Genomic DNA, 23,392 nt, shown 5'->3' with positions numbered 1-23,392 from the left:
AGGGCTTGTCCCAGCCCTTCCTGCAGTGCTTGTCACCTCCTCTCCAGCCCCTTATCCAGGGTTTGTCCCTGTTCTTCAGGCTTATTACAGTCTCTTAGGTTTGTCCCAGCACCTCTGTCAGGGCTTGTCACTTCCTACCCCAGTCCCTGCTTGTCGCCTCCTGCGGTCCCTCCCGGTGTCCCGAGGTTCGGCGGCCTTGGGGCCCCTGGAAGGGTTTGGGAATGTTTGTGCTGTGTCCGGGCACTGGGGCTGCTGCTCCTCCGTCACCCCCAGCTCCGGGGGCTCGGCCGCCCTTCGCTCCCTGTCCGGCCTTGGTGCATTAGTCGTGGTTGTTTCTGATTGTATGCAACTAGCTTGGGTGAAAATGTAAGTATTTTTAGGAAATTCGACGGAAATCCTGTAAATAACTTCAAAAAAAGGTCGGTTCATGTGGAAGTCCTACGTGTTGCAGAGCAGCTTAATATTTCCTTCGAAAATTTCCCTTTGCGCTAGAATCCCCGCTGGCAGCTGCAGAGGTGGCTGCTCTGGAGCCGGTGTTCGGGCCTCGGCTGCGAGGCTGCTGGGCCGGGCCGGGCCGGGCCGGGCTGGGCTGGGCTGGGCTGGGCTGGGCAGCTCCAGCCGGTGCCTGCATTGCAGGTGTCCCGTCAGTGCCCTGTCAGTGCTGCCGGGCGGCTGGGATGGCACTAGGAGGGAGAACAGGCAGCCCTTAGGAGACATTCCTCTGCTGCTGCTCCCACCCGTGAAGGCTGTATGGGAGATGCTGCATTTTCACTTCTTTAATGCTTGTTTGCATAAATTTGTGTTTTCATGTGAGAAGCAGATTTGTTTGCAATAAAAAGCATATGTGTGTTCACTTTGGTTGTTATGAGAGTGTGCATAATACACTAAATCTAAACTTACACAGAGGGAAAAGTTTAATTTTTCTGTCACTTCTAGTAAGAAGTAAGTTCTCAAGTTATGCAAGTAAGCTTATTCTTAAACATTTTATGACTTACCGATGTGCTGGTTCAGGGTTTAGATAGGGTTTCTGTTGTCTTCCCTACCTTATTAATACTCAGAGTAAAATACAGAATAGCTATAACTTCTAATTTCTATCTTTGGCTTTCCATAGATATTGGTATTAACCTGACAGATCCTATGTTCAGAGGTATCTACAGGGGGACACAGAAACATCAAGGTAAATATTTCTTTGTATCTACTGGAAGACAGGATCCGTTTTGCTGAATTAGAAGCCTCTTGCATGTCAGAACATGATGTTAGGGTTTCTTTCTTCTCCTCCTTATATACTTGGGCTTAAAAAAGAAAGCCTGACTAAGTAAGTTGGATACCCTAACCAAAATGCATTGTCTTAATTTTTTTTACGTGCAGGTAGCTCTGCTTCTGGAGCAAAATGAACAATTGCTAATCTACTTAGGATTGCACTGATAAACTGATATGAGAGTTATGAACAGTGGTCTGTCAAAGTATTGCATTGCTGAATCACAGTTACTGATTATAATGTGGGGCTTTTTGCATTTGTGACCTTTAGATACAGATGTAAAAGCAGAGAGCCTCCTAAAGTATGTGGAGAAACTTCCGCTGACTTCTTGGATTTAAATTGGATCTCCAGTTACTGCACTTTGTTATTGTCTATTCAAATTAATTAAGTATATTTTAAGGATTTAATTATAAGAATTTTGACTGCATGAAAATTGAGAAGTAGTTAAACTGTGCTGTAAAACCTCAAGTTCAATTTATGACATTTTTATGAACTTTTGCAGATGACTTTCTGGATGTAATAGAGAGAGCAGTCAAAGTTGGCATTAAAAAGGTAATTTCTTATAATGAAATGGCATTAAAATTTTAAGCTGCTTTCTAATACTTGATTTTTTAGTGCTCTCCCACTAAAACAATGTTTGTGGGACTCGAATGGAAAATGCAGTAACTTCCTTCAATAGCACAAAAGTGTTCTGTGCAGAGCATGGTCTTTCTGTTTGCACAGATCATTATTGAAGCTGATTGTTGGAGTTCAGTGATATTTTAGGTGATGTGGATGTAGAAGTTATTTTGTACAGTTTCAACAGAAAGATATTCTCCTCTGACCTGCTGCCATGAAGTGGTACATAATTTTCCATGTTGTATTACAGGCAACCATTCCTTTTTTCTTATATTCTGTGTGGCTCTTAGAGAGTAAATGCTATGAGGAGCAGCTGTGGGAGCTGGCAGTTGTTTAACCTGGAGAAAAGAGGCTCAGAGGAGACCTCATCACTTACAACTCCCGAAAGGAGGCCGTAGCCAGGTGGGGGTCAGTCTCTTTTCCCAGGCAAGAAGTGACAGGAGAAGAGGAAATGAGCTCAGACTCTGCCAGAGGAGGTTCAGGTTGGATATCAGGGAAGAATTTCTTCCTGGAAAGGGTGGTCAGGCACTGGAACAGGCTGCTCAGGGAGGTGCTGATCGTCTTACCATGCAAGTGTTCAAGAAATGACTGGATGTGGCACTCAGTGCTCTGGTTTAGTTGACAAGGTGGTAGTGATCACTCAGAGGTAGAACTCAGTCATTTTGGAGGTCTTTTCCAACTATGATTCTTAATCAACAATTACTGCTGAAGATCAAACTCTTCTGATTGAGGTTTTCAGATATTTCTATATGTAAAGGAAATTGGTAACTGCAGAAGAGCTGGGAGTGCCCACAAACACACTTGAGACATCTGAACGTTTGCTGGTGTCTTGGTTTGGAAAGACAGGAGTCTGCTAAGGAAGGCAGGAGCCTCCCCTGAAAATGGAGAATGTAAACCCTCCCCACCCCTCCAAATTGCTATAATTTCAAATTAAGGGGCTCTCAGGCAATAAATATGGGAGCAGGAAATAGCAGTTCTTTAATAGGGAAGAAAACAAAGAATAAAATAAACAATGCAGTCCACTAGAACAACACTGACAGAGTCAGAACCCAACCTGACACCCTGTTGGTCAGAGTGTTGGTGGCAGTCCGATTGAAAATGTGGCTGCAGTCCTCTGAAGTATCAGGTGTGGTTCTGTTGGAGCAAGGAGGATCTGTAGAGAAGGATGTATTCTTTCCTCTGAAGATCCAGTGGAGGAAGAGGCAGCTTGCACTGATATTCAATAGTCTGTTATCAGCAGAGGTCTCTTCCCGAGGAAGGTGTGAATGTGGTCACTCAAAGAGAGAGATAAGGCAAACTGCTCACTTGACAAGGTAATCTGCCATACAGATGGTAATGGAAAACATCTTGCATGCAGTCTTCAACAGCTGGTAAATACTGGCTTACATATATTAAAACAACATCATTATGAGAGAATTTGAAATTGAAATTGGTGTTTCCAGCAGTGCATCACATCCCATAGTTTAGCCTGTCTCCCTTTCTCTCAAAACTGAATAAATTTTTGACAAAAATATGAATTACCATAGAATATTCTACAGTGCATACTGTCACAAACTGTTCTACTGCACTACTAAGGCTACCAGATTAGAAATAAAGAAGTAAACACTCCTGTAGCAGAGGAACAGGCATCTTGGGAATTTGTTGAAAAATTCTCATCTGAAAAAGAGTGGGAAATGCACTGGGAAACAAAAGAAGAAAACTAGTGATGGAGAACTTACCTCGCTGCAGCAAATACAGGAGTGAGGTCACATTTATATGTGCTGTCTAAGTGCTATTTAATTTTTATACAACCCTCTAAATATAAGTGGCAGTTTTTTAAATTTTATCATGAAAAATAATTAGCTGTATAACTTTCTCAAGGTGTGCAGTGGATTGAGAAATGTTATTCAGGAGTTCCTGCCCTTAGCTGTTCTCAGTCTTGCTACTGGCCTGTGCAGTGTCAGAAGCCTTTTCAATCACAGATTGTTCCTGCTTGCCTAGAACCTTAATCTGCTGATTGGAAAGTACTTTTATTTTCTGTATAGCTGCTGCTTTATGGTATTTTTTTGTGAAATTTTGCTCTGTGTTTTGTATGCACTGAGCCATTTTCAGTTTAACATTTCTCAGTGATGTTGTTGGGATGTGTCTGTCTGTCACGAGTGCCCTGGGAATGTGGGAGTGTCTGAGCTGGTGCTGACAGAGCCTGCAGGGGGAAGAGTTGTCCAAAACCTCTGTAGACATGGCTGTTAGAACCTAGGGTGAAATATTCTGCAAGTGGTGGTTCAAAAAGTACTCTGTAGATACCAATTCTCATGTGATAACTTTAAGGTAAAAATAAAAGATCAGATATGGAAATTCTTAAATTTATAATCCCAGCTCTGATACAGACTCATTTTTTGGTTTAACTACTTATGTCTTGTTTTGGGTCTTTGGGAGTCTATAGTTTCCCCGGCTGTAGGACAGGGAGAATATTTCTAAGTATCAATTCTTGATAAATACAGTCTTCAGTCATTGTGTAAGGAAGCTAATATTGCTGAAAATTGAAGTATTTTATTCCTTTAGTGATTTAAATGCTTAACATACAAGATACTTGAGTAAGAGGAAAAAAATATTTTGCAGCCTACTGTATTTACTAGCTCCTGAGGACCATTGAGGTTTATTGCTGATTTATGAAATCTTGTTTTATGTATATTAGTAATTGTATTCTGATGTTCTCTGTTGAGATCCTTCCTTGTATCTGAGTGTTTTCTTAAACATTCTGTTTGATGTTCAAAGAACATCCACATTGACAGTACTTTTCTTGTTTCAAGTTTTTGATTACAGGTGGGAGTCTAGAAGATAGTAAAGATGCATTGCAGCTGGCACAGACAAATGGTATTTTCACTTTAAATTTACATTGTCAGTCAAAAATATAACCTTCTCTGCTCTCAGAATTGGGTTCAAGAGGACCTGCCTCAGAGGTGTTTACAGACTCTCAGATTAAAATGAGAAATTACATTTTGGAGTGGGATGAATGCATTGTTTATGAGTTTGTGTGTTGCTCTTTAGATCCCTGATGCTGGAAGGAATCCCTCTTTTCCTGCATGTTTTATTTCTAAATAAAAATAGAAATTATAGAAAATTTCTGGAATAAAAATATTCATACAAGTTTCTGTTCTAGAAACAAGATAAAGTGCTTACATGTTGTGAAATATATGGGGTTTGTTGGCCTTTTTTGTTTGTTTTTAACTCACCAGTCTGTTATGACCAGCTTGATTAAGAGAGGTATCTTTCTTTTGACCATTCCTCTGGCTTTTCCTTTCTTTCTGTGGAAGGAGAATGGCTCTTCTTTTTTCTTTAGGCAGTTCTCATTCCACTAATTATTTAAATATGTATTTGAACTAAAACACACTATAAAGTACTGTTTCCTAACAGAAACGTAAAATGATATTGGTTTGAATGAACTCAAGGAGATAATTTGGTCCAAGCCAGTCCACATTTCCACTTCCCATCAGGAAGGCAGGACTGGCTTGAACATTAGGGCAAGTTGCTCAAGGCCTTACCTGTTTTTTCCCTTCCCCAGTGCTTTTACACTTAGCAGAAATGTTGTATTGGCATGGTAATCTAGATCAGATACTTGGGTTAATCAGGAGATGTGAGCTCTGAAATTCTCTAGCAGCTTGTGCAGGGGACATGAGGGAAATGCTCTCTGCAGTTCTTACAGCTGGAAAACCTGATGCACTTTGAACAAGATGTATTTCTAAATTATCTCAAGAGGTCTCAACAATTGTATGATTTATTGGGGGCTGCTCCACCAGAACAGTTCAGCTCTAAGCTGCAGTTTTGGAGTATAGTAAATAATGTGTACTAAAAGAAGACATGTGCACATGCCCCCACTGGAGATACTGTCTGACATTTTTAAGGCAGAAAATGTCTGTCCAATGAAATTATCACTAAGATAAATATAATCAAAGGGAGTTTTCTTTTAAAATTGTGACCAATGAAAAAAACCTTCAGAGGCAGATGTTGTCTATACCGTAAATAAATTTTCTTTTTTGTTTTTTTTATTTCTTAAAACCTCCTAATACTCTCTTGCTTTAGACATGTTTTTCAGTACAGTTGGCTGTCATCCTACACGCTGTGGAGAATTTGAGCAGAGTAACCCTGAACAGTATTTATCTGAATTAAAAAATCTGATTGAAAAAAATAAGACAAAGGTAGTAGCAGTTGGAGAATGTGGCTTAGGTAAGTGTTCTCTTACTACTTCAAGATTTATTTTTTATAGACATATACTATAAGAAATCCTAAAATACTAAATGGGGGTTTTGTTCTTTCTGTTTGTAGATTTCGATAGATTAGAATTTTGCCCAAAGGACATCCAACTCAAGTAAGAAACTTTTGATGACTGTGAATTGACTTGTAGCAATTTACAGCAGTGTTTTCTATGATGTGCTCTGCCACATAATATACTGTCACATCTAGCCTTAAAATTTGCCGGGTTGGGCCCAGAGTTTTTTTGGCAGAAATGGGAATTTAAAGAAATATGCCTTCATTCAAGTAGTGCAATGTGCTATATTTTGCTACCTCTCTGGTATTGACTTATGTCAACATGTCTTTTTCTGTAAAAGTGACCAGAAATTGTGGATTTCTGGGTGTGAGAGATGTTAATTCTTGCTAATAGTTAAGAGCGCTAAGGGAATTATGTGAAAAAAATCCCCAAAACAAACCATAAATATAGTGTGTGAAAGAATAGCATTGTTGAGTGAAAGGCATGAGGAAGGGAGCAGAACTATCAAAAGCAGTGGTAAAAGTAGTGAGCAAAAAAGAGCTTTTAGTAAGGAAGGTGTTAGTAAGGAGCAGATAATGGGGAGCTGATGGTAAAGGTTGTCTAAGGAGGTGCAGCATAGATGCTGAATGGAAGGAAACTACCTCAGCCCCTACAATCAGCCTGCATTCTTCATTTGAGAATTCTCTCTGCAGAGGGAACTGATTGAAAGATACAAGTGATAAATTCACATAAGATGAGTGATTAATGAATTACATTTGCATGTTACTGTTTTGAGTAACTTAGTCACTGAGGGGCAGTGGTTGGTTGTGTTTTTTCTCATTGCTGCATATTAGCAGTAGGAGGATTCTTCATAATGCTACAGATCCACAGTGAAATACTCAGCAAAGGGAACAGGACTTTTTGTCCTGGTAGAATTCAGTGTATGTGAAGTTCAGCAAAGCACACCTTAGAGTATAATCTGTGTATTTTGTGTGGGAAACTAAAATACTGATGGAGTATTAGATTTTAAGATCATTAACTGCCTTAATTTTAGAGAGAGAAAATATATATATCTCTCATTTCCTTGTCCAGTGGACTGCAGCTGAAGAGCAGCTAATTGGGTGCACTGAAATTGAGTTGTAAAGAAAGAGATGACAGGCTGATCAGTGAACCAAACAGAGGAAGGCAGAGTGTGAAATGCATGGGGGCAGTTCACTGGTTTGCAGCTGCTCAGGAGTTCAGGTGCAGCAGTCACAGGGAGGGCTGGCACACAGCTGCACACTTCCCCCACAGAAGAGCAGTAGGTTTGTTTCCCAGCAAATATCAGAGCATGACCTCTGTTTCATTTAGTACTTAATCAACATTTTTCTGGTTAGTAATGCTGTGTTTTCTTTTGGATAATTTTCACTTGTACATTGTTCTTTATGCTTTTTTTCAGTTTAAAAGTTAGTAAGAATCTAATAAAGATGAAATTTCTTTGCTGTAGTGTTCCTAAGAACTTTTTATTTCAAAAATCTTCCCCATTCTCAGAACTTTTCCAACAGAAAGCGGTGATTTGAATGGTAGTAAGATGAAGGTACTGCCTTCATATTATGGTGAAAGCTGTATTATAATGCCCTGGGGTAAGGATATAGAAGTTTCACATCTGCTGCACTACTGGGAGGGGTCTGTATAATCACAATATCACATGCACCATTACTCAGATTAATTCAGAAGTGTTTGTCTGGAGATCTACCTCAGCAAGGCCAGTTTGCTTTAGCTCCTTTAGTGTCTTGATCCTGTAGCATTTGAATGTGATGGTCAAAACTAAGCTTGCTCCAAGGAACAGGTTGTTCCTTAAGCACTGGAACTCAGCAGGGTTAGTTTCCTACTGAGTTATTTTATTATCATTCCAGTCACTGTATGTCTGGTTTCTTCATGCTTTTCCAGGGGTTGGGGTTTTATTTTTTTTATTATTATTATTTTTGTCTCTTCAATAACTGCCTCATCCACCTCCCCTTTCTCTTTGACAGGCCAAGGAATAACATGAGTTGGGCTTTGTTGTTGCTAGGAATGGAAGGAGCTTGAGTTACATTTCCATTTGCAGAGACAGTAAACTTTGTACTTTCAAGGGCTCTACCCTTCTCAAAATTAGATGGAAATTGGCCAGTAGGTTACTTAGGGAGCTCGCTTGCAGTTCTGTCTCTAAAACCTCTTTCCCATATGAAACAAGTATTCTGTTAAAAGAAAACTGACACCAAAAATCGAGCAATTGTAGCTATTTAACCACAAGAGCAATCATGAATTGCAATTAATTTTTATTTAGTCAAACAAGCTAAACTAAGCACGATATCTAGATAAAGAAGATTCAAAGTAGGTGTAATGCATTCTCATGAATTTTCATGTCAGTTTTCAAGGTTACAACTGATTTGTTTAACCTGTTTTATCTCAAAGACTTGCACTGATTAACAGGGAAGGTAACTTTGATCTGAGAAATATCAACTTGTAATATACAGAAAATAGTGACAATGACATTAAATTAAATGGCCAGTTGCATATTTGTTTAGGATTGGTTTTTTTGGTTGTTTTTTTTAGGAAAATATAAACCAAACTAATGGTTTCCTGCTACTTACCCCTGATTGATAAGTGACTGATACACAGCTGTGTGTGATCACTGGCGTTTCCCTTTGAAATGGCTGTGATAACTGGTGGTGGGAATTTCCCAGTGCCCTGGACTGTGTTTTAACAGCAACATCTCAAGAAATCCAGTATGTGCCCAGAGCCCCAGCCTGCTGGGATGGGCAGTGTTGTTCTCCTGCTTCACCCAAGTAACATCATCTTTCAAATGGCATGAGGACACTGAGTCACCCATGCACTGCTGGCCTTCTGCCATGCTCAGGTTCCTGTGCTGTGTTCCCTGAGCATGGGTGGTTTCCCTGCCTGGGTGGATCAGGGCAGCAGAGATGTGGGAAGGTAATTGCAGAGCTCCTGCTAATGACAAGCACAGGTTAGTTCAGTGCTGAGTAGTTTCCTTTGGCAATTGCAATGGGGAACCTGGCTCCCTCCTTACCTTCGTTCTGCCCACATTCCAGTGTCTCTTCACAGGGTGGGGCCTCCCTGTTACTGCCCCATCAAGAGCAGCTCTGAGGAGTACCAAGTTGGAGAGGAATAAAAAGGAGTGAAAAGAAAAGGATGCAGGAGCACAGAGGAAGGGAGGGAAAACAGTTAAAGACAATAGGCAGAAGTATGATGTCTAATCTGATATTTGTTCCACCCCAAGAGAGGACTTACCTCCATGGATTGTTCCTCACAGGTCAGCAGCTCTGATGCAGTTTGGCCACTGGAGGCTGTAGAAGCCTGCACAGTGCCCCCCTGCTCATTCTCGTTGTGTTTATGAGTGCTTCTTGAAATAGTGGTCTCTGTCGTCTTCACTCTCCCATTCCTAACATTTCAGAACTTTGCGGAAAGAACAGTCAGTTCCTCTTCATGAAAAAATAAATAAATAAATGAAAATTAACTCTAGCACCCACACTACACAAGAGTATGTGCTCAGCATATATACATACATACATTCTGCAGTACTGAGGCTCTTGGCCACTTACCTGTCTTCAAGCATAGATCACAGCTGTGGCAATACACATGGGAAAGAGGTTCCTTTAAATCCTTGCACAAGTAAGAACTTTTGCATGGCAAATCCATTAATTCTGTCTTTAGCTCTGGAGGACAGAAGCTTGAGTAATAAATCTTTTACTGTCTTTATTTGTTCTTCCACTGAGTTTCTCTTTAAAGGTGAATTTCATTTTACAGGTATTTTGAAAAACAATTTGACTTGTCAGAGCAGATGCAGCTGCCCATGTTTCTGCACTGTAGAAACTCACATGCTGAATTTTTAGGTGGGTTTTGTTTGAGAATTTCATATTTAGAGCAAATTCTGAATATAAAAATCTTCTATATTCATCTGTTATAAAGCTGTTCTATATTTTTATTTCATTTCCTAGATATAATGAGAAGAAACAGAGATAGAGTTGTAGGAGGGGTGGTAAGTATGGACTTCAGTGCAGCATTCATTTTTCCATGCATGTGTGTGAATATTGTTGCTTAATATGCAATTTCTTGTTTGTCATGGAATCTCTGTAGGCTTCCTGTTACATCATTTAAGCTGTTATTAATTAGTAAATTTTCCAGTGTCTTTTGCCATTTTTATTTTCATTGCTGATGTGAACAGTTTTTCTTGGCCTGCCAGCAGGACAGTCTGAGCACCTCATAATTGACATTGGCCTTTTCCCAACTCCTCAGTGTCTGTAACTGCAATGCATTCAGACCACAAATCATTTAGATGCATGTTCCCAGTGGAAGCCATAACCTCAGTCATTTGCTTCTGACGTTGGACATCGTTTTCAAATTAGATCCAGAACTTTTGATTACTTTATGTCTTTAGATATTCAGATCATGTTTTTTAATTCAAAAGTCTAATAGGAAAAGCTTTGGGTGGAATGGGAAGTCCAGCCATGCTTTTTCTATTATGACTGAATTTTTCAAAAGTAATAAATGCTCATGATTCTGACATGAGACCACACCTCCTACAAGAATATTACAGTCCCCAGGTTTGTCCTTTGTTCCCACAAAACCCTTCCCCACACTCAGTGCTTTGCATGTGTAATGAAGGCTCTCCTTCCTTCCTCCTTTTCTTTTTTCCTGAACAGCCAGGAAAGAGGGGAGAAATGAGCAGGCATCTTCTGCAACTGCTTGTCCCTGTCACAGCACAGGGAGGCAGAGCAGTCTCTTTGCTCCACTCAGGCTGAGAAGATGCAGTTCTCAGCTGCATTACACTTTGTAACTTGTGACCCTCCACTTTCCTCTCTGGAATGACCAAGTGGACTGTCTTGCTAGTTCCAGTGGACTAACTGACATCTGTGGAGAACAGAATGCTGCTCTTATGGTGGCCCTGACAGTGCCCTGAAGGGAATACAGAGGAAAGAATCTAAAAATTTAGCATGCACAGGATTACTTCCTGACTATGATCTCCCAGTTACCAGTTACAGGGAATTTCAGGGCCAAAAGAGTATCACTGGATAGGCCTTTATACGCATATTTATTACTATTCAAGTGTAGTAACCACTTCTAGTGCAACATTCAGGTGACTTCAGGCTGAACTTTGGTCAAATTTAGAATCAACTGAGCCATGTCCCATCTTGATGTTTGTAATGATGTGTAATGCATACTGTTGAAGGTATTTGATGCTAATAAAAGACAATACATACTTTTGAATGACTGGAGTTTTAATAGAAGTATATTAGTATTTTTATATGTCTCTGTATCTATATTTATATGTTCTAGGTGCATTCTTTTGATGGCACAAAGGAACAAGCAGCAGCTCTAATAGATTTGGATCTTTATATTGGAATAAATGGCTGGTAAGTTCTTTACAAGAAATACAACTGCTTTAAAATGGCAGCTGTAGTGAACTCATTGCTTTCTTTTAAACAGTGAGGTCAAATTTTCAAAGCTCCCTAGACCCTGAATCATCTGACAGATTTAGAATTGCTCACATTAGTCTGTTAGCCATCAAAGCTCTTGCTGTGCAGCTCAGTGAGCTAATCCACGTCCACTGTACTACCCTCAGGACAATCCCTGCTTGTAATTAAATAAGGTTGTTGAACATGGAAAGATTCCTTCTGAGGAGCATTTAAAAAACAGCCTGACTTTAAGGTGCCTGTCAAATGCTGGAGTAATGCAAATGTGACCTGAGTGCCTCATTTCCTGGTTATGCAGTTTGGATTCTCAGCAGTCACCTGGCCAAATGCCAGCCAGCACCACTGTGTAAGGTACAGAGGCTCTCACCAGGCAAGCAAGGGCAGCCAAAGGGGTTCTGCAGCTTACTGGGGTGAGATGGCTTTTCCACTAACTCTAAATTTGCTTTTTTCTGCACAGTTTTAATTTACAGGCAGTATTATTAAAAAAGGAAGCAAATTTTATTAATGAACATTATTATTTAGGAAGCTGTCTTTGCTACAAAATGCTTTATTAGGCACAGTAATTACTTTAATATGCTTTTTATGGGTTTTTTTAACCAAACTCTAAATTTTCTAGTTCACTGAAAACAGAAGCCAACTTGGAAACACTGAAATCAATTCCTAGTGAACGATTAATGATAGAGACTGGTAAGATTTTATATCTTGGTCAGTTTGTGACAATGGGCAATGAGATATACTGGTGTAGCAATCATAAAGCAGAATCAAGACTGAAGAATTCAAAACACTGGCTGTTTTCTTTGCTTGAGAAAGCAGTTTACAGGACTACTCCTTTCCAGCCTTCTGCTGGAAGGAATAAGCTGCTGTGTCAGTTCCTGACATTGCAGGGGAAGATGAAAAGGACAAATTGACAACTTGGATTTTTAAATGTACCAGAATCCTGCTTAAGTATCTTTTAAAATGTAGCTTGCTGGAGATGTGCCAAGCACAGGGCAATGGCTATGAGTTAGCCACTGGCAGCAGTAATGGCATTTGGAAAGAACTGCTCTTTAAATGGAATAGGTGGAAGAATGCTTGAATTCCCCTCTTAGCCCACTGAGCAGTCATTTTAATGCACCGACTAGGGATGTCATGTTTTCTTTTTTGATGTTCAGTTATCAACATGGTACAAATACAGTATTTATTTTAATTTCTGACTCCTGAGAAAGGAAAATTGCAAACTGCTAAATCCTTAAATGTATTTGCACGTGAAGTACAGACCTGTTATACAGGAAGTTTCTGTGGAATGCATGCAGTGTATCTGGCTCTCTTTATCATGTCAGAAGAAATTAGCATTATGTATTGTTATTGCTGATCTTTTCAAGTGTAAAATCCTGAAGATAGTGATATAAAAATCCAAGATGTTAAATTGCCCAGATCTCTTAAATCTCCTTTCTGAGCAGGAGGTAATTGCTGGAAGGAGATTGCAGGGCCTTTTGTCTGTAGAAGTAGTTGATCAAACTATCTCATGCTATTCTGAAACAATTGCACTCCTAATTCTTTTATTCAAATTAAACTAGATGCACCTTGGTGTGGAGTGAAAAATACTCATGCTGGATCAAAATACGTTAAAACTACATTTCCTACAAAAAAAAAATGGGAAAAAGGGCACTGCTTGAAGGACAGAAATGAACCCTGCCATATAATGTAAGTGTACCACTGCACTCTTGCTTTAAATATTTCAACTCTGACGGGAAAAAACATAGAAAAATCCCAGTTCACTAGTAATGTAGAAAATAGAAATTAATTCTAAATGTACTGAAACTTGTGCAAGGTTTTGCTTTATAAGCTGTGGAAAAAATCAGAAATCTTAATTTTTCCTGCTTCATCTGTTCTGGATGTACAATGCTCCCTGAAAGTGAAACCAGTACCATTTTTAGTTTTTCACTTGATGCTCTGTAGAAGAGGTTAAACCCTCTGAAGTAACCTGACTTGAATATTCATTGCACTCACTTGTTGTTCAGGTGATTTTAAAAACTGATCCAGGCCTGGGGGTCAGGAGACAGTCCCACAGGTGGGGCAGTGCAGAGGCACCAGCAGTGCCTGTGACACTGCTGCTGTCACAGGCCTGTGACACGAACTGCCACAACATGCATTTTGTCAGGGATGTTTCATCCTTCTGCTGTTGTGCTTCAAAGAATCCTGTGCAATTTAGATATGAATTACAGTAGCCAAGATACAGAGTAGTGAAAGAAAACTCCAGGGGCTTATGAACAGAATTGGTAAGCACAGACACTGTTTTTTGCCTCCTTTTCACACAGTTCCTCAGAGAAGTTTGAAAAACAGGAAAATGTGTAATTGTTTTAGTGAAATGTTTAGTTATCTGCATTAAATACCATTAATAGATGAAATACTCAATTTTCAGAATTCCCTGTCTAGATTTTGAAATACTGCTCAGGATAGTACTAATGATCCAGGTATGCAGTTAAGGTGTCTAAACAAGAATTTGAGAAGTGAAGGAAATTCTGATGCTTTTTGAGATGTGAAGGAACTTGGAAAACCACTGATGATGTAAAAGCACAGTTTAAGCTTACATGGTGACATCTCCTAGTGTTCAGATATAATCAATGCAATTAGGTCAATTGTAATACTTGTCGAATGTTTTTTTTTCATTTTAAAAGTGAAGAGGACACATTAGCACAGAAGGGTTGCTTCAGTATTTTAAGACTTCCTAGGATCAGTCCATGATTTTGGAGTTGGGGAAGAGATCAGTAGAAAACTCTTCTGATCACAAGTGAAGGGCCTCCACTGTTACTATTTCAACCAGCCCATATGTCAACAACGCCCCCCACATATTTGTCTGCTGCCTTAGTTGTAGTTCACAGAAATGTTTCAGAAGCCCCCAAACTCAAAATGCACAGTCTGTTCTGCATAGATGCAGAGTGCACAAATGCACTCAAGATCATTACACAAATGCTGTGCTTTGGTTTTTGCCTTCTTTTATGAAAAAATACTATTTGGCTCAACCTTTGAAATTATTATCCCAATAATGTTCATTATAAGCAGCTGAATTTCAAGAACCTTTTAAACCCTAAGAAAAATGAAGAATGGTAACTGATAATTGGTATTTTGTGACTTTCAAGTAGCACAATCTGGTGTGAGGGAATGTTACTCAGTCCACAAAGTGTCTTCAATGTTTCGGGTATATATACAGTTTAATACAGCTCAGTTGGCAGGAGGAAATTACCATTTGTCTGGTTTTGGTAGTGCTTTTTGTACACCTTTCAGTTTTGATAGTGATGTTTCTGCTTCATATATATATATTTAGAACTACTCCCCTTGGAAGCTATTTTTTTAAAAGTTTATCCACAAGAGAGTTCTCTTTTCTCCTTCAGCAGTTTCCCATACACAGTGTTACAGTAACTTACAGCCTTCTACTACATCCAAGTGAGGAGACATAAGTAAATCTTCTTGGGTGAAATTCTTTGGTATTTGTTACTTATTTCTGTGTAGGCCTGATCTCACTCCCTCTCATCTGGAATATCCTCTTAAATCAAGAAGCTGTTTGGCTAATTCTGCATCTAGGAAAATATTTGCAATAAAGTAATTATTAAGAGCAACTTCTCCTATGCTGTCTTTCAAAAACATTTAGCTATTGCCTCAGCTTAGAGGCAAAATCCAAAGCCCACCAAACCTTACTACCAAGCTTAAGCTTCTAACTGTTCAAAGTGAAGTTTGAAGTTTTTTGCTGCTACTGGAAAAATCAAAGTATGACATCTCTGGAAGAGAAAAGAATATTACTTTTTTTTTTAAGAATGACTGATAAAAAATCAAGAAAGCAATTACAGAGAAAAGGTTGTGGCGTGGTTTTAATCATGTTCATCCCATTTCTTTTGCCTCCTCTTCCTGGCTTGTATCAAGGCCCTGAGCCTTTTGAAATTGCTCATTTAATATTTACTGCAAATACCTGGCCACATTAATCACAATTAAGCTAAAGAATGGGGAAGTAGGAGTAAGTTACTTTGGCAGCACAGTGCTCTGATAAAGCTGTGTCTGGAATTTAAGATTTCCCATAGACCAGTCTATTCATAGTGCAGCTTTAGCCTTGACAGGCTAATGAATTTTTGTTTGAAAAATGAAGATCATTGATAAAGACACCCACAAAATGACACTTCCTTCAAAACAGAAAGCTGTTTAATTACCTCCAAACAAGAGTCAAAAGACCAAAGATGAGTCTGTACCAGTAAGCAAATCAGTGTTCAGTGTAAAGAAAATGGAAGTTAGTAACTTAAAAGTGAAGCTATTTGCATATCTGAGCACCCTGCCCTATTGCTCTTAGTGTAGGTTTTTATTCCAGCTTAATCTCAGTGAGTTGTACATACACATGCAGCAATCTGAAGTACATTCTGAAGTACTGGGTTTCAGTCTTCTAATATAAATCTTTCTTTTTTAGTCAAATACTGGAAATAATGGCGGCAGTAAGAGAAGATGACCCACTTGAGTTGGCCAATACTCTATATAACAACACCATTAAAGTCTTCTTTCCAAATATGTAAAGTTGTTTTTCTTACGTTTATTCAGCATAACTTCAGTAAAGATATTGCAAAAATTTAAAAATCATCATCCCTGCTAGTTCTAATCAATGGAAGCCAATGTGTAGTGGGTTTGGGGTTTTTTATGGTACAAGATTAAAGCTGCTTTTGAAAAGGTGGTCTGCATTTGTGCAGTTTCTCAGCCCTGCTCCCCTTTCGTCAAGATTCAGGATTGACTTCAAGGCCAGGTCATGCCTGTAACTCCAGTTAGCAGTGGAGGCACAGGATGAGCACCAGGCTGCTGCATTCACATGTGAAGCACTTCAAGCCTCTGCTGGCAGTTCAGGAGGGTCGGACACGTCCATGGCATGCGCTTTGCTGCTGCACCAGAAAGCTGAGCAGTGTCGCCTTTTGTTCCACATACGCAAATGCTATAGCATTAAGTCTACCAACCTAATTTTTTTTTTAAAAACACGACTCACTAGTTTTTTTGCAATAAAGCTCTGCTAATACTGAATTTTTAAGTAAAGCTGCTTTGGCTCAGGCTTTCATTTTCTGAGTTGACCAGCTGAACAGTCTATTTTCACCAGTATTTTTCATTTGCATCCAGAAGACATTGATTGGGGATTACTGGTATACAGTCTTTGGCACAGCATTATCACTACATCAATTAAAGAGTGTTTTTTCCAACCATCTTAAAAACGTGAAAACATTTTATTCCATGTACAATAACGTACATAATTTTAAGGTGGTCATGAAAGAGACCAGCAAAAATTAGAGGTATATTTACAGTAGCACACACCACAGTAAACAACCACCATTCACAGACTCAACATTGAGATACTGCTGTTGTGCTTAAGTACAATAACTACAAAATGATACTTTTATTCTGTTGGAGTCAATCTTGAACAAATACCTCACGGCTTAGTAAAGAACATCCTAATCACCAAGAGAGTTAGAGTCAACATTAAGAGTCTCATTCAAGTGCTGTGCCACGCAGTCGCCATCTTCCTCATCACTATCAGAACTGTCATTATCTTCATTTAATTCATTTTCAGCATCAGCAGCTTCTTCTGCAACCCGTACAGGATTTTCATTTGGTGCTACAAACCCGTTGTTGTTAGAGATACTGGCATTTTCTTTGTCCTCAATATACACTTTCTGATGGCACATCGGGCACGTGTCCTGAATGTACAGCCACTTCCGAAGACAAAGTGCATGGAAATAATGGTTGCACGGAGTAATGCGTGCAGAGGTGGTGAACTCGTGGTAGCAGATTGCACAGACATCATCAATTTCCTGTAACCGAGCTCCTTTCACCTCTGGAAGCGAGTTGATTTTCTTCACAGCAGTGCGGCGGTTTATAAAAGTCTTCCAGCCATTCTTGGCTTGCAGGTAGATGTTGAAGTACGCGTGCAGACACATCATGCAAGCACGAATCTTGCTTCCCGATTCAAAAACCATTGTGTAAGCTCCATTTCCAAACATGATTACTCCAAATATAAACTCAATAATATTGCCAGTTGAGCGAACATAATAGACATAATCATCAAGTTTTTCCCATAGCACATTATAGTAGCCATCAATCATAAACAATATATAAACAGTGATAGAAACTATTACTTTTAGGCAAAGCTCTACACAGAACGCTGTGACTGCAAAAAGCCAAGTATTTAGTGCATAGTGGTGCCAGAGGATGTAACTGAGCAGAACTGGAAGAATGAAAAGGCAAGCGGAGACAAACAGTACAGGAAAGTGTCTGCGGAACGATGACACGTGGGAGGCACTGAGAGACATCAGCACGGGGTCTGTCATTCCATGGATAAAATGCAGGACTGCGGTCAACAAAAGGCACATGTTTCGACTCAGGCGAACTAATCGTTCCTCTGGTTTCAGTCCACTTAAACCAGTCTGCAGAGCCAAAATGAAAAACAAGACGGGTGCTACAAACCCAAGCCTTTTGTCATCCTCATCAGTTGACCCAATGAAGGCCAGGATACCAAGTCCCAAATAATGCGCTATTGAGGAAATGACGGCACTCATGCCCAATACAGTTAAAGTAGAGTCACACCCACTTATGATCAGGCTGCAGATCAGTTCCCAACAATTATCCCAAGATATCAAGAAGAATTTTTCTTCTGTGTTGTTTTCAGCCATCTTTACTACATAAGTTAATACCACAGCTTGTGCTGTAAGTCTTGTTAGCCAAAAGACACGGAGTACAGCTGGAAACCGGATCCTTTTCCATGTGTCTTCCATCAAGAGCTGTAATCCATAAATACGATACATGTGCCTCACCAGCAGATAAACGTATCGTACCGAATAATAAAACCACTTAATTTTTGTAGCTAAAATGGCTGTGGTATTTAGTGTCAGAACTAGGCCTGAAATAAAAACAAGTACTTGCCGGACATTTAAAGGTAATTCAACAACCAAGCCAATTACAGGAATCAGTATATCCAGGATGATGAGTTGAGAGTATATGGACTGCATGTTTAACAAGGTAACATATCCAATTCCAAAGGTAAGCTGAAGGATGGAAAGTGCCATCCATAGTGAAGGTCCTTTATGTGGGAAAATCTGAATTCCAAACGCAGCTGTGTTGTAGGCACTGTAGAAGTTTATGTGCAAAGCAGCATAGTAATTCACCAACACTGAAGTTGCAGCTAGCAGAAATGCTGAGGCGATCATGTAGAACTTGAAAAGTGCTCGCTGTTGTAAGACCAGAACAACGCTGGATACAAAGACACCTAAAACCAGATTGAAATCATTTAGTTCTCAGTAGAAGTTCAACAACCGATTTTAACCTATTAGCTCTAGAGCTACATTTATGTTATGTATCACTTCCCCATAAGTCACTTGTAACTTTGCATTACCAGTGGTGCCCTTTTCAGAGAACAGGCAAGAGAATGAGTTAATCTCTGCATTTAACATCTGTGCACTACAGCTGTGATGCAAAACACTGCAAGCCCTTCACAATTACTATGAAGTTTGTTGCAGTTTTAACTAGAATAGTGACAACTCCCTGCCTTTCAGCCTTAGTCCTGAAATCCAAGGGTATACAAGTTCTAAAAATAAACAAAAAAACCTCAACAGATAAAGCATCACCTTTATAAGCAAAGCAAATAAAGAATAAATCAGTAAGATTTAGTAGGTCCCCTAATTCACTTGAACAAGACACTCAACAGCTGTCCAAGCTGGAGTACTAAAGATAAGTAACCAAAACACTTCAGTTAAACTCTTTAATGGGAAAATAATGAAAAATTGCTGTACTTTGCTGTGGGTAAGGCACTTCTATTTGCCTTCAGTTTGCTTTTACTTCTGGTGAGAGTGGTGACAAGGGTCACATGACCTTCCACAGTATACAGCTTTTGTGCACAGAATCCAAAACTGCACCAACTGCCTCTTTGCCAATGCCAACAGTGCAAACTCGTCTGTCTTGTTATAAGTCAGATTTAGGCCTTGAAATTCCTGTTTGCTAACCTCTCCCTCATACTGACCATAACCACATCTTGACCATGCCTGGGAAGTCTGCACCTTCCTATAAGAAATCCTATCACAGCAACTGCAGCACTGGGAGTTTGGGGATACATGTCCCTGCAGTAAACTTCTGTAGTGTAATTGATGAATTCCATCACCGTGCACCACATAGGTAAGAGCTCTGCCATAAGAGGTGTTAAATTAAATGGCACTTAGCACTAGATAAATTTCCTTAAACAATTTCTTTTTCAGGAAACACACTGCCTTTGTTTTAGACCTCTCAATCAGCTTCTACCCTATGCAACTGCTTTCTCATCCAAACCAGTTTGGAGAGATTTCCATCTCTACAACTTATATTTGATTCTAAGTTACTCTGCACTAAAACCAATGAAATCAGAGTAATCCTCTTTCTGCTGGAGGGCAGCATCGGTCTTTTCTGACAGTTTAGGCTGTTCTAAATCCACCATAAACAAGTGTTTAAAAAAAAATAAGCCATAGCCTCTTGATCATGAGAATAAAATCTTTGAAATAGCATTCGATTTAAAAAAAACCCAACAGCCAAACACACAAAAATATACAAAAAAAAACCCCAAACCACCTTCAGATCCTGGAGGATTGAGAAGAAGGGAGAGGACCAACATGAATCAACTGCAAAAGGCAGGCTACAAATAAAGTTATGAATTTGCCTGAACAATATTCCTTGCCAGTAGCACTGGCTGATATAAACACATTCTCCTTAATCAATCATTAACCTGGTAACTGTGTGAAGTGGACTGAGGAAAAGCCTCTATCAGTCTTCAGAAAGCCCCTTGCATTGTAGCTCAGTTCTTCCAGTAAAAGCTGAATATTGGTTCCATGCGGCACTTTCTACAAAATAAGCTTGACAGTTGCCTTGTCATTTTAACCACCACAAATATCTTTAGGAAAGCCAATACAGCTGAAGAGTTTGTAGCCTTTGTCTTTTCTCAGGAGTCACAGAAAAGGCTCACATGCCTGTACAAGGTCATTATTTATGTAAATTCTGATCACTTGAGCCAAAGGAGATGCATTTTGCAGTAAGCAGGCTGCTCTGAAACACGCCTTAACAAAACCTATTTTTGTGCCTTGCAGTGGCAGTAACAGGCCTGTATTTAGATACTGCAGGTCATCCTCAAACACTGACGTTTCACATGCAAGACACATCTCTAAAAACAGTACAACAGTGAGTCAAGAGAGCTTGTCCTACTGGTTCCTCTGAAAAGGCACTAACAAAAAGTACAGCATGCCTCTGTTAATACATATAAAGAAAAGTCAAGACTCGCTGAAGGAGACTCAAAAGACCCTAAGAGGTAACAGATCTCAGAAGGGACAGTGAGCACTCCTTTCCCTCATCTCCATTTATGTCACTTAGTCCATCTCAACATGAGAAGACTTTGCCCTACCCTGTGCCCTTGAAAACAATAAGTCTTTTTCCATTTTCCCTCTGCTAGGAAATGCTGCAGTTCCTCCTTTGATAAGGTTTGTCTCTCTACTCATCTTTACTATTTCTACCTGTGCCACCCCATTGCCAACTGTCCCAATATGGCCTCCAAACACAGCCCTGAACCAAACCACAATGCACTTACTTTTAAAAATTTTTTGTGTTACAATGAATGCCTCTGTCTCATTTTTTTCCCCTTTAAATCCTGAAATTTGTCAGTATCTTTATAGCAGCCCACCACTTAGGATTCGACTTTCAGTCATGTGCAGGGGACAATCACTTTTACACATCAGCACTTCGTTCATGTGGAACTGCCAAACTGTTTTTCCCTAGCTCCAGTCATTCTATTTACTTCCACATCTTTCTGCAGACTCAAGTATTTATAGAACCCTTCTCAAAACTCAATGTCCTCACTGAGGAGGGACTGCTGTCTGAGGTGACAGTCACACACTCCTGGGGGTGGTGGCTCTGCTGGAATTGAGATACTTAAACCCAGTGCAAAGATACAAAAGGTAAACATTGTGTTGGGAACAAAGCAAGGTTAACCAAAAACACCAAAGGAAACGTGCTCCAGCTGTGGAAGTTGGTTCTGTGCCATGTATAACTCTATTTACTTGTGTAAAGAGTGATGGAAGAATCAGACCAAGGAATCCTGCTGTAAAACTTTGTAACACCCACGCAGATCTCTATTAGCATTCCTGAAGAGCTGTACTCCCAGAATACTTCAGAACTGTTTAACATCACCTCCAAAAATCATCAATTTCTCCAGAGCTTCAATCTTTGTGTCTGGTGGACAGATTGCCCGTTTATCCTGTGCTATTGTGCTACAGGGAAAGTTTGGATCAGCACTTCAAAGTCTGCAAATGGTAAGTAAAAGGACTTTTTCCCATTATTTAAATACAGAATGGTCCAAAATAACTGTATCACTTTCCTAACAGCAGCAAAACCCCAACCCTGTAATCCTTAAATTCAGATGAGAAAAAACCATGCAAAAGCACGTTTCTGAACCATTGGAAGGTGTTTAAGATCATCTTTAGGTGCCTACATTTTAATCTTCAATTTTGGAAAGCCAAGAACCACAGACCCCTTTCCTAAATGTTCAAGACAAGTTTCTTGGCATAAAACATTCCCAAAGCTTTTTTGCAGAAGGCAAAAATTACCCACTTCTTCGCCCAACCCCTTCCAGAAAAGTGTTCATATAAATGCAAACCTCAGTCTCAGTACCACACACTTAAGGGACATCAATGAACAGCATATCCACCACTCATTTACCCGGGTGGGATTAATTTTGATGCTCTTCTTACAGCATCTGGATCATATGATGAAGGACTCCTAAAATTAAGTTAGTGGGGCACTGCAATGCAATTTTTTAAAAAAGGAATTATCACTTTTAGCAATTCCATAAGTGCTGAACAAAAGGTCAAGAAAATGGGAAGCAGGGGGGAAGAACCCCTGCTCTCCATCCCAGACACACCATACTCATGGCACGGCAGGCAAAGGAGGCAACTTAGGGCCTCCTCAGCATCAGTTCTCATGTGAGCACGGACTTTCCCTGGCACCCTTAACCAAAGCAATAATAATAAACATAAAACATATAATAAATGTAAAAAATCAAAATAAAACACCTGCTGCGTTTTGTTACCTCCTCCCTTTGCTCTCCTCTCCCGCTGTCTTGCAATAGGTTATTGTTTACTTTTTCCCCCCTCTGCTCCTCGACTTGTGTGATGCAGTCACACCACACTTCTCACTGTGCACATTTCCTTTAACCCTCTCTTCTCTGCTTCCTGCCCCAAGAGCTGTACTGCCTATTTCCTTCCTGTTTTTCTTCTATTATAAATGTCAAATAAAATCCAACTCTCTCGGGCCTGCAAAAAAAAGAAAAACAAAAACAAATAAAGCCGAAACAACAACTTAATTTGTGTTCTCCTTCCTGCCTCAGGGTCGCCAGCTCCAAAACGTGATCCGCAGCACAGTATCACCTGTACAGCAGTTCTCTGAACGGGACTCCGACCGAGCCGAGGCTGTATAAGAACCCAAGTTATCGACATTGGAAACAGTATCGCCTAGTTATACCGCTGACTTTCATCCATCATGGGAAGAAAAAAAGAAAAGCTTGAAAATAACCATTGGCAAGTTTCAAGAGCCTTCTCTTTCCACTGGGAACCAAATTCCCGTCACTTCTAAACTGCTATTTCTAAAATAAGGCTTTAACAGCGTATTTCAGGAAGACATCACGCTATCCAAAAGGTTTTTAAAAAACCACATGAAAACCCTATACCCACTAAGTCATATGTCTTCCGCCTTGAAAGCCCCCAGAGCGGGAAGGGGGGTCACAGCCCCGAGCCCTCGCCGGCTGCTCGCACCGCTACGGGGGCAGGAGGCGGAAGGAGC

The 23,392-nt window shown here is 39.9% G+C and overlaps 2 protein-coding genes across 2 annotated transcripts in view; one reads left to right on the top strand and one right to left on the bottom strand.

The window, feature by feature from the left end:
* TATDN1 (TatD DNase domain containing 1) overlaps positions 1–16,241 on the top strand; it is a 16,726-nt gene extending 485 nt beyond the window's left edge. Inside the window, exons 2-12 of the mRNA XM_014306886.2 lie at positions 1,012–1,177; positions 1,761–1,810; positions 4,666–4,729; positions 5,936–6,079; positions 6,179–6,221; positions 9,888–9,973; positions 10,079–10,119; positions 11,418–11,494; positions 12,171–12,241; positions 13,111–13,237; positions 15,984–16,241. Coding sequence (XP_014162361.2) covers positions 1,012–1,177; positions 1,761–1,810; positions 4,666–4,729; positions 5,936–6,079; positions 6,179–6,221; positions 9,888–9,973; positions 10,079–10,119; positions 11,418–11,494; positions 12,171–12,241; positions 13,111–13,237; positions 15,984–16,086 — 972 coding nt within the window. The 3' untranslated portion in view covers positions 16,087–16,241. The remainder of the gene's footprint in view (positions 1–1,011; positions 1,178–1,760; positions 1,811–4,665; positions 4,730–5,935; positions 6,080–6,178; positions 6,222–9,887; positions 9,974–10,078; positions 10,120–11,417; positions 11,495–12,170; positions 12,242–13,110; positions 13,238–15,983) is intronic.
* The window catches only part of RNF139 (ring finger protein 139), an 8,690-nt gene continuing 1,004 nt past the window's right edge, over positions 15,707–23,392 (bottom strand). Inside the window, exons 2-3 of the mRNA XM_031056733.1 lie at positions 20,295–20,409; positions 15,707–18,812 (exon numbers count right to left, since the gene is read on the bottom strand). Coding sequence (XP_030912593.1) covers positions 17,002–18,812; positions 20,295–20,409 — 1,926 coding nt within the window. The 3' untranslated portion in view covers positions 15,707–17,001. The remainder of the gene's footprint in view (positions 18,813–20,294; positions 20,410–23,392) is intronic.

The sequence above is a fragment of the Geospiza fortis genome, unplaced genomic scaffold, assembly GCF_000277835.1.
Source record: "Geospiza fortis unplaced genomic scaffold, GeoFor_1.0 scaffold111, whole genome shotgun sequence".
Taxonomy (NCBI): Eukaryota; Metazoa; Chordata; class Aves; order Passeriformes; family Thraupidae; genus Geospiza; species Geospiza fortis.
The sequence above is the reverse complement of the archived record's forward strand: the minus strand, read 5'-3'. Positions and strand labels throughout refer to the sequence as shown.